This window comes from Mastomys coucha, unplaced genomic scaffold, assembly GCF_008632895.1.
Source record: "Mastomys coucha isolate ucsf_1 unplaced genomic scaffold, UCSF_Mcou_1 pScaffold14, whole genome shotgun sequence".
NCBI lineage: Eukaryota > Metazoa > Chordata > Mammalia > Rodentia > Muridae > Mastomys > Mastomys coucha.
In genome coordinates, this window is record NW_022196896.1 from 91,525,891 (window position 1) to 91,536,194 (window position 10,304).

Sequence of the window (10,304 nt, forward strand, 5' to 3'; positions counted from 1 at the left end):
CTTATAGTGAGCTTTTGTGTCCTCAAAGTACCTAGTATGAATTGCTTGTCTCCTTAAGTCTTAAAAATCATAATCAAATTATCCTTTTCAAGGGATACTGAGCATTCTTTTAAAGTATGATAAACAAGTAGATTGTTTAGTGTTCTTCCTTAATCTGTCTTCACGTTCAAGGACTGCTACTTTTGTAATTTAGGTTGATTTCTCCTCTCAATGTTATTGGGAACATTATTGGGAGCATATGCTTGCCTGTGCTGACTCAAAAGGAACAACCCAAGATATGCCACATTGCCTGAAATGCGACAGATCCTTCAGTTGACTAAGAATCTCTTCCTAAGGGGGTGATTTGAGTGGCAAGTTATCTCTGTGGGGGAAATGAAAATTTGAGTAAGGGGCACTCTCTACCACTGTGAAATTCCTGACAAATGTTAAGGGCACCAGAGGTTAGGAAGTCAAAATGGTGGTCAGGGCTGAGGTCTCCATACCTGCTATGTTCTGTCTACAAGTCACTTAGCTTTCCTATATAAATGGGTACCACCACTAAAGTGGAACCTTGGTTTACTTATATTTTAGGGTTTTTTTTGGGGGGGAGGTGGGAATAAAGTTATTTTGTTGATATGTTTTCCAAAATGTATGCTTCTAAAAATATTTATAAAATAATACTAGAAAGTATGAGGTATTTATTTTGGTCAGCCATTAAACCTCTGATGATGGCGTATTCAAACATATTTTTCGTGTAAACTTCATTTCTTGGGAGATAATTCTTATCATTAAAGGTATTTTTATGGCAGAAAGTATGGTGGGAGATATGCAGGAATGATTAAAACCTTGGAAGTTGAGGGGCTTTTTTCAAACACCAACATTCCAAGATCCATGGTGTTTCCCTCCCTCTCTCTCTCTCTCTCTTTCTCTCTCTCTCTCTCTCTCTCTCTCTCTCTCTCTCTCTCTCTCTCTCTCTGTGTGTGTGTGTGTGTATGTGTAGGGATGGATCTATGGTGCTCAGAAATTCTGGACAAAGAATGAGCCACCTCTGAGAAAGCCATATGGTTTTAGAAAAACTGGAGTTGAAAGGATGCACAGAGCGAGCTTTCTGTCCAGCCAACACTGGATAGGAATCACCTGGCTGCAGGTGGTGTAACAATTAGGGAAAAAAACACATTATTTTCATGGTCTGTGTCAGGAGACAGATAAGCTCTTCACACCATGAGGGTTGGCGGCATCCAATCACCTCTGCTGTCTAACACAAAGCCTCCAAGCTTCATGGAGCTCAAAAGTGTGATTCAGGCAGAACTGATGCTTCCCCCAGCATTAGCTGAGGCTGGTCAGTTTGAACTAGAGGATCAATTTCCTTTCATTTTGAGCCATTTCATATGAACGGGTGGTTTGCTTGCATGTATGGATGTGTATCACATTTGTGCCTGGTGCCCCCAGAGGCCAGAAAAGGGTTCTGTATCTCCTGCAAGGGAGTTATAGATGATGTGAACCACCATATGGGTACTGGGTACTGAACCCCAGTCTTTTGGAAGAACAGCCAGTGTTCTTAACCACTGAGAAATCTCTAGCCCATAGAGGATCCACTTCTAATAGGGCTTTTCTGTAGCTAGTGGATTGGTGCTAATGATGGTGGCTAGAGAGCCACACCTCTCCATATTAGGATGGAGACATAAGAATGCCGGTTCTCTCTGTTTAGTTTCTCTGTGGACATTTTCCGTTTCCTTGCAGTGTGGTCGTGACAGTCCTATCATGAAAGTGAATCCTGGAGGTTAAGGTTGGAAGCTGATGGTTTTGTATGGTTGGGCTAAATTCTACTGTAGTTTGGAATCTGAGCATCTAAGACCTCAGATAGGGCAGAGGCTCAGACCACCAGCTCTCAGGGGGAAGTGTATGTCGGAGGATTTGTAGGACATATGTGAAAAGTGCAGATGGAGAATGAAGAGGAAAAAGCAGGTAGAAGGGAGCAAGCTTGAGGTGTCGGTGGCTTGTTAACAAGCCAGTAACAAGAGATCTCTTACATAATTATTCAAGAAACAAATCCAAGGCTTTTGTTATTTCACAAGTTAGGGAAAATATGGATTGAAGGGAGGGCTGCCGAATGCACACTTGTCTAACTTTTTAATTTTCTTCAGGCTTTATCTTGGCTGACGTGGGCCCTGTGTTTATTAGTTATGTCCTTTAATCCCCAATAGAGAAACTTTAAGATTTGCTATGGCTTCCTTTTCATTACGTTTTTCTAAGGCACCAAATTAATTACTGAGTATTTTATAATAGGCTTTGTAAATTGTTAATTATAAATTGAATTTAATAGGCTGTATGAAGGTATTGACAGACACCAAGCATGCTGTCACTTATGTAACTCTGTGGCGTCGATGATAGGAGTTTTTGTTGGCCTGGTCATTACCTCAGTTCTCACATAAGCATGGTGAAGCAGGCAGTGATTTTTGATGGCCGCCTTTCCAGTTGACAGAGAGAGAAAGGCATTTGCCTGTGAGCTACACACGTCAGTGTGGACTCTAGACAGAAGCACTTCCCTCGGGGAGCCCCCTTTCCTCTCAGATAGGTAGGCCTGGCCCATTCCTGCCTTCACGTGCCCAGGTTTCCACCCTGCTCCTGGCTGCTGCTGTCCTTTTCCAGATCTCCAGGCAGAGGACCTCCAGGACAGAGGCTCAGATATTACAGCAGTCGGAGCTGGCAAGGTCCTTGACATCTGGGGTTGATGAATGGGATTGCTCTCTGGGTAAATGGCAAGAGGCTCTGCTCACTCAGTGGCAAATCCCGCTTTATGCCTTAACCCTTCTAGGGAGCTGCAGTTGGGGTTTTAGAGGGTGTCATCAAACTTTTATCCTTCAAAATATCTTCCCCACTAAAAAGATAGATGCTTCGGCTGAGAAGACAGTTCAGCTGGCAAAGTAAGCATGATGGTCGGGTTGTGGTCTCCAGAGCTCATGTGGAAAGGTCTAGGAGGGATGGTACATGCTTGGAATCCCAGTGCTCGGGAGATGGAGGACAAGTATGTCCTTAGGATCAGTTGCCTTGGCCTTCTTGGTGAGTTCCAGGCAAACAAGAGACTTTGTTTCAAACAAAACAAAACATGAAAAACACACACACACACACACACACACACACACACACACACACACACACACACTAGGGGAGGAGGCATACCCACATAAATGACTATGCACACACACATATACAAAAGATAGATTCTTTAATAATGATGCTATATGTATTCATTAGTCTGTTTTTTTCTTTTAAAAAAAGGAAGCAGCCATTTTTATTCTTCTCTCTCTCTCTCTTTCTCTTTTTTTTTTTTTTTTTTTGGTTTTTCAAGACAGGGTTTCTCTGTATAGCCCTGGCTGTCCTGGAACTCACTCTGTAGACCAGGCTGGCCTCGAACTCAGAAATCCGCCTGCCTCTGCCTCCCAAGTGCTGGGATCAAAGGCGTGCGCCACCACCGCCCAGCTGCCATTTTTATTCTTAAAAGCCTCCATATTATTTGCATTTTGCTGCTTGGAAAATCCCGATTTGTGAAGAGAGGAACTGTAGATCAAGCAGCCAGAGCTGTGTGCATGAGCCCACGGGTCTGCACCAGCGTTTGTTGGAAGTAGGCTTCATGGACCACTGGCTTCTGCAGTCCTTAGAGTTTGAAAGAGGTTGGCACCTTACTCTTACAGAAAATCTCCCCACTTTACTGAAGGCAGTATCAGAATCTCTGGAAGTCTTCCTGTCCCTTTGTAGTCTGACTGTTTGGAGATATACTTTATTTTATTACTTAAAAACGTGTTTCATGGAGAAACATTTCCACTTCCTTGAGTTTAATCTCTGGGAAGGGAGTCACTTGTGTTTGGTCAATGAGAAACTATTTTGTTATTTCAAAAATGTTACTTTTTTTTAATGTAGAAAAATTTTTAGCACCCAATGTAGGACAGTAGGAGTCTTACATGGATACTAGGCACTTAGAGAACCTGTTGAATTGCCATTAAATTGAATACTTTAAACAAGCTAATTAAAAAATTATGAATGGTACAAAAGAATGAGAAACAATGTTTGATGAAAAGATTCTACATTTTCCAGTTTATGCAAAAAACCAAGTATGCAATATCTTGGCATTAAATCAAAAGAAGAAACAATAAAATGGTGAGTTAGCTCAGCGGTATACTCTTACCGTGTGCCTGGAGGCCCTGATTTGATCCATAGCATTGCAAAACAAAACCCTAATAGATTTAGATACATTAAAAAGAAAAAACCCTCGACATTGATTAAAATATTAAAAGTTAAGATGAAGATAAAGGTGTACAACCATAGCAGCAGTTATCCAGACAGAGTATTGCAAATATGGGCAATATTCTTCTGTTCAACACAGTCCTTTGCCCGTTCATAGACTGAGTTGTCACAACCACAATCATCATCATCATCATCGTCATCATCATCATCGTCATCGTCATCATCATCATCGTCATCGTCATCATCATCATCATCATCATCGTCATCATCATCATCATCATCTTTAATCATAACCATAATAAATACACTTACTGAGCATCTCCCTTAGAGGACACTGCATCTTTTTTTTTTTTTTTTTTTTTTTAGATATTTTCTTTATTTACATGCGAATTTCTCCTTTCCCAGTTTCCCCTCCAAAAAACAAAAAAACAAACAAAAACAAACCCCTGTTGCCTCCCCCCTCCCCATGCCTGCCACCCCGCCCTCTCCCACTTTCTGGCCCTGGCATTCCCCTACACTGGGGCACAGAACCTTCACAGGGCCGAGGAGGACACTGCATCTTAAACTCAACTTTTCCAATAAAGTTTTGAGTTTACAACCGGATCCAATGCTTATGTTCTCCCAGAATTCATAAGCTCGCAGCCTAACTCCAGGAAGGGGAGCTTTGTGAAGTGGTTCGGTACTGAGAGGTCCAATAAATAGTAGCAGTACACTGATGAGGGGTCCCAGAGAGAGGCCCTCACAGTTCCTGCCGTGGGAGGCTATAGCGAGAAGAAGGGACAGGCAGACCATGCTCTGCCAGTGCCTTGACCATCAACTCCGCAGGACAAAATTACTATCAAAGCATACAGGGTTTAGCAAGAAGCTAATGGTTCTGGAGTATTTGCCATAAGCCTTTGTCTTGAGCACACCTTTCTAAGAGCTGCATTAAAACGATTGAAGGCAAAACCTGATGGTCCACACAAACTCCGTGTTTGAGGACAATTGCCAATGCTTCGGTGAGCTTGAAGGAAAGGAGCTGCATTTTACTGCATCAGTCCTTCCTGATCAGAACGAGTCTTCAGAGACAAATCCCCACCCCAAACGCAAAACAAACAATAACCCAAAACTGAAAAACAAAACCAACCAACCAACCAACCAACCAAACAAACAAACAAAAAGACGTTGCTGGAAATAACGGAAACATTTCTGTTGGGACTTTGAGCTTTCTCAGGACTGAGTCCTTTTATCGTCAAAATGCTATTTCTCGTTAGTAATTTGTGTGTAACACACACACACACACACACACACACACACACACACACACACAAACCCCCCACACACATACACATCCCTTCCATATCTGCCAGCCTCCATCCCTCCCTACTCTTGCCATATATCATTGTAGTGAGGAGAAAATGAATCAGAGAACTTGTGGGTAGCTGCAGAGACTGACCCTACAGGTCTAGGCAGCCTTTATCACACTGGCGTCTTGGTGGCAGATGGTCAGATGGTCAGTGCGCATCTGGGCAAGAGGAAAGTTTTGGGCCATTCCTCTGAGGACTTAGGGCATTCCCAGAGATGGCGTGGGGACTCAGAACCCAGTGCGGCGAAGCAGACACACCGAGAGTCAAGCCTGGCTGCAGCCCTGCTTCAGGATCGCAGGGCATCTGAGCTCCTGGGTTGCGGACTGAGTGACTGGCAAAGAACGCGCTCGCGTCCTCTGCCCCCTCCTTGCAGCTGTCCTCGGTAGAAGGTGGGACCACCCAGAGCCCTCAGGACCTGGGTTTCCAGACTCGGAACACAGGCAGCCAGACCCCCCTCCTCCTCGAGAGTCCTGGCTAGTGCCTCCCGCTCCCCAGCTGCCCAGCCGTGCCTCGCTCCCCATCACAAGTTTGGCCCATACTGGACAAGTAAGCGAGTCCGGGATACGGACTGCTTGTGCCTTGGGCGGGTTTGGACATGGCCTGCCTGGAGGCTTTACCCTACATCTGTGGATGGCTGATTCTCGGTAGCTGTCTCCTGGTTGGAGCGCAGGTAAGAACTGGGGCACCAAAGCCTGCTTCCCCTGCCCGAGATGCAAGCCCAGGGCGCGCTGCACTGCACTGGTGCGTCCGCATCCTCTCTAGGCGGGAGGTCCCAGCTCGGGGCGTCGGACCAGCCTCCTGGCGTTCCGGGATCTGGGAATGCACAGCTGGAAGGGGAAGAACTTTATTCTTCCTGATAATCCCCGGGGTACTCGCTTCAACCACCACAGTGGGTTTGTTTGTTGTCAATTCACCATCGTGTTTGAGAGCTTAAAACTTCTAGAATCGATGATACAGTGTAAAAGTGTAACTGTTTCTTTCTCTGATACAGAAGCGCGTTTTTAAGCAGAGGAGCTAGACCGAATAAATACCGTGTTAAATACAGCTCGGGTCTTAAACGTTGAATAGCAGTGGTTGTAATTTTCTTATTGCCACTGTCGCCTAGGGGTTTTCTGGGAGTCCTTTCATAATGGGTCTATTTAATGTGCACGAAACAGTGTAGTCTCATTTTTTAAGTGAAATAATATGTAAGGTTCATAGTTTTATTTATTTATTTTTCAAACGAACTAGGAAGATGCTTGCTGTGGTGTGTGTTCTGTGGTTTGAGTCCTATGGCTTAAAACACATCCGAGGTTATATATGTCCAGTTCGGTAGAGGGCGCACATTGACCGTCAAATAAAGATTCAACTGGTTTTTAAAAAATTCCTTTTACAAAGTTAAAAGCGCCATGACTATGTTCCGGTGGTACTTAAAATGATATCTTAGACCTTTAAATGACTAAATTAAAATTTAATTTTTCAAAAGATACAATTAAAAAACCCCAATCTCCCATAGTCGTAACTATATAAAATCAGAAGGTAGTTCTAGAAAATCTCTTTCCTGAGAGATGCTAATCTTACTTAAGCAGGATCAGGGCATTTCATATAGACTTACTATGTCTATAAAAAACGAATGAGTAGTGTCTCATACAACGGACACTTAAAAATATGTTCTCTTAAGTTCGAAAGAAGTTCCTAAACTAGCAGAAGGAATAAGCATGTATGGAGGAGGAAAACCATTAGAGTTATAGAACCCCTGTGATCCCCAAGGCGCTGCCTACATTTCTGACTTATGAGGTCCTTGGCTACTACGCTAAAACCTGTATCTCCGCGTGTAATGGGCAGATCTGCTCTGACCAGTTCTTTTCATTCAGTGTTCTAGGTTTCTTTCAAGAAATTAGAGATATTATATTATTTAGCACAATAAAGAAATAAATCACTGTGAAGTCAAGAGTAGATTGTTCCAATTGCCTTTTGCTTTCAATAAAACAGGTTGGGTCTTTAGCTGGGCGATACAGCCTTTTCGGGCCACATACCCGTTTCTTTTGGGGTTGTCTCCCTTAGTGACAGGACATTCAGCAGAGGCTGTGGACTTTGTCCACTAGAGGCCAGTGGCACCCCCTTGGCCCTGACAGTAGCAAATATTTGCAGATACTGCCAGATGTCTTGGGTGTTGAAATTCCTCCTGGTTGGGAATTATTTTTTAATACTGATTTTTATGTCTTTTTTCCTCCCTTTCTTTCACTTTCACCCTCTCAGTGTGTGTGTGTGTGTGTGTGTGTGTGTATACAGGGAATTCATAACCTGCAGTGTGATGACATTATATACTAAATTTTTAATCTTTAAAGAAAAACTTTAGTTTTAAGCATATTTATACGTCCTCTGACTTTCAGTTTTTCATCTTATAAAGAATTATATTGGACTATTTTTTTAATAAAAAATTGATAATTCTTGGCTTATTACTTTAGTTTGTGGTTATTATATATTTTGAAGTTTCATTAGTTAATTGGAAGAATTATAGAGCTGAAATGCATTGTGGGTATTATTTATCCAAGTGCTACCTGTTGATGCTATTAGCTAAAGCATAAGAGAGAAGGTGTTTATGAAAAAGTGAATGATGAGTATGTTTCTAGCTATACACATACTCAAAAATTATAAGATATTGAAAAAAACACCAAATAAGACTCATATGAAAAGAATGAACTAGTATAGAATAGATGTTTAATTGTCAATCAGCATTGGCTCACATTACAAAATAGATAACACGGACCAGTGCTCACCACTTCTTATAAAGATGGCTATGGGTTTTGTAAAGAATTAACCTTGCCCGAAGGCACAACCTGATTTCATTACAGAGTCTGGCAGTGCATGCTTAAAGCCAGATGATCACATGACACCAGGACTCATTTAAATATACTTTGTGTTTCCTCTCCTGTGCCAGTGAGCTACCAGGAAAGAGACTTTGAAATGGAGATAGGGGTGTAAGAGGTTTGTGGAGGGACCGAGTGATGTCTGTGGAAGATAAAACGACCAGGAACAGGAAGGAGAGAGTTCAGACGTGTGATGCTAGCTCTAGGTCAGAAGGGTGCACAGTCTGCATTCTGGGAAGTGGATATAAAAGATCACAGAGCCTAGACAAAACTCCCGGAAGCAGCTCATCCCAGGGAAGGAAGTATGTAACCCTGTACAGTACATGGTGTGAGCAGAGACCAATTTGCTGATTCTGCTTTCCTGTGGCCACTCTGAAGGGGGTGCTAGCACTGCTGTGGTCATTCTCAGGGGTTGGTTGGAGGGAGAACAACCTCAGGAACCTGGAGCGCTGCATTCAGGTCTCTCTGTCTGCAGTCAATCTTTGTGCACAGACCTGGGTCCCTCCACTTTAATTGTTCCCTTCTGTGTAGTGAGGCAGGGGTCTGTGAACTCTACTATCTTACCCTGAAGATGTAGTCTCCTGGCAAGTCAAAACACAATAACCCATGACTCCACTTACTCAGTCACTAAATGCCCAGTAATGTGCTAAGCGCTTTGGGACTCCCATTTAATTCCCACAAGAACTCCTTGAGCTAGGCACGGTCATTACTTACATTTTTATGAGGAAAGTGGGCTAAGAAATGTCAGAGAATATACAAATGCAGATAGCTGCCATGAAAGCACAGGGTTTACACTCTGGCTTTGACTTTCAGAGATCCCATCCCCCGCCAGGTGCTCCCACTGTGGAGGTCCAGGTATCATAGCTCAGCTAATTTATGCACACACACTCCCTCTGTCCAGTAATGCTCATTTCTGAGATGTCGTAGCCCATAGAATTTCTTACCTTGGTCTATAAGGAGCACCAAAGCAGATCTGTGCTGCTTTCGAATTGGGCACAGCCTGAGTGTTCATAATGGGGCACTGTGCACAGCAAGAAGCAATGGGTCAAATATGCCGTCACCAGCATGATGAGGTCACAAAGCAGGACGAGATGTAACTGGGAAGCCATGGGAGAGTGAGGAACTACCATTTACATATGTTAAAACCTGTACAACGCAAAGCACTAATGCATGTTATGTAAACGTGTTCAGATAAAAATATGTGTCTCACGTAACATAGGTGGGGGATAGTGAAATGTGAGCGGGAAATAAGGAAGAGAGCAGACAAGTCAGCACACCGTCCCTGGGCACCTCAAAGCCTTGTTGGGGCGTTGTAAGAGATGGAAGTACCAAGGAGGCATCTCTGGTGGATAGAACCATGAGAAGAGCCCCAGGAGCCCAGCAGCTAGGGTATTCTTCTTAGCAAGATCAAGCAGAAGCGTGACTGCTGACTATCTCCCCATTGTGCAGATTGCTGCAAGCCCTGTTGCAGCTAAGCAGGAGAAAGGTTTTTTTTTTTTTTTTTTAATCCTCCCATCGACAGCCAGAACGTCTATTTACAGGGAAGACCTGTGTCCCTAGAGGAGTAGAGTTTGGTGGACTTCTCAATGGCTATGATAACTCTGGGCCATCTCTACAGCCTAGTAGCCCAGAGGCAGAGAGATAGAAGGGAGCTGCACTTTGAGTTTTCTTGGCAATTTATCAAGTTATTTTTAATTTCTGAGCGCTTTTCTCAGTTCTTTGGAACTAAGTCTGTAACATTCTCAGGCAACACCCACACACTGTTTACTTTCCTGTCTCTGGCCTCAGTTGAGTTGGTCATCAGCTAGGACACACTGGTTTGTCCTTTCTTCTCCTCTTTCCTTTCCCTGTCACCTCTCTGGGTTATTCAGTCTCTCTCTCTCTCTCT

The 10,304-nt window shown here is 43.4% G+C and overlaps 1 protein-coding gene across 1 annotated transcript in view; it reads left to right on the plus strand.

The window, feature by feature from the left end:
* The first annotated feature begins 5,966 nt into the window (after positions 1-5,966).
* Positions 5,967-10,304, plus strand: part of Pth2r (parathyroid hormone 2 receptor) — a 70,568-nt gene continuing 66,230 nt past the window's right edge. Inside the window, exon 1 of the mRNA XM_031368859.1 lies at positions 5,967-6,237. Within this exon, the coding sequence (XP_031224719.1) occupies positions 6,163-6,237 (75 nt within the window). The 5' untranslated portion in view covers positions 5,967-6,162. The remainder of the gene's footprint in view (positions 6,238-10,304) is intronic.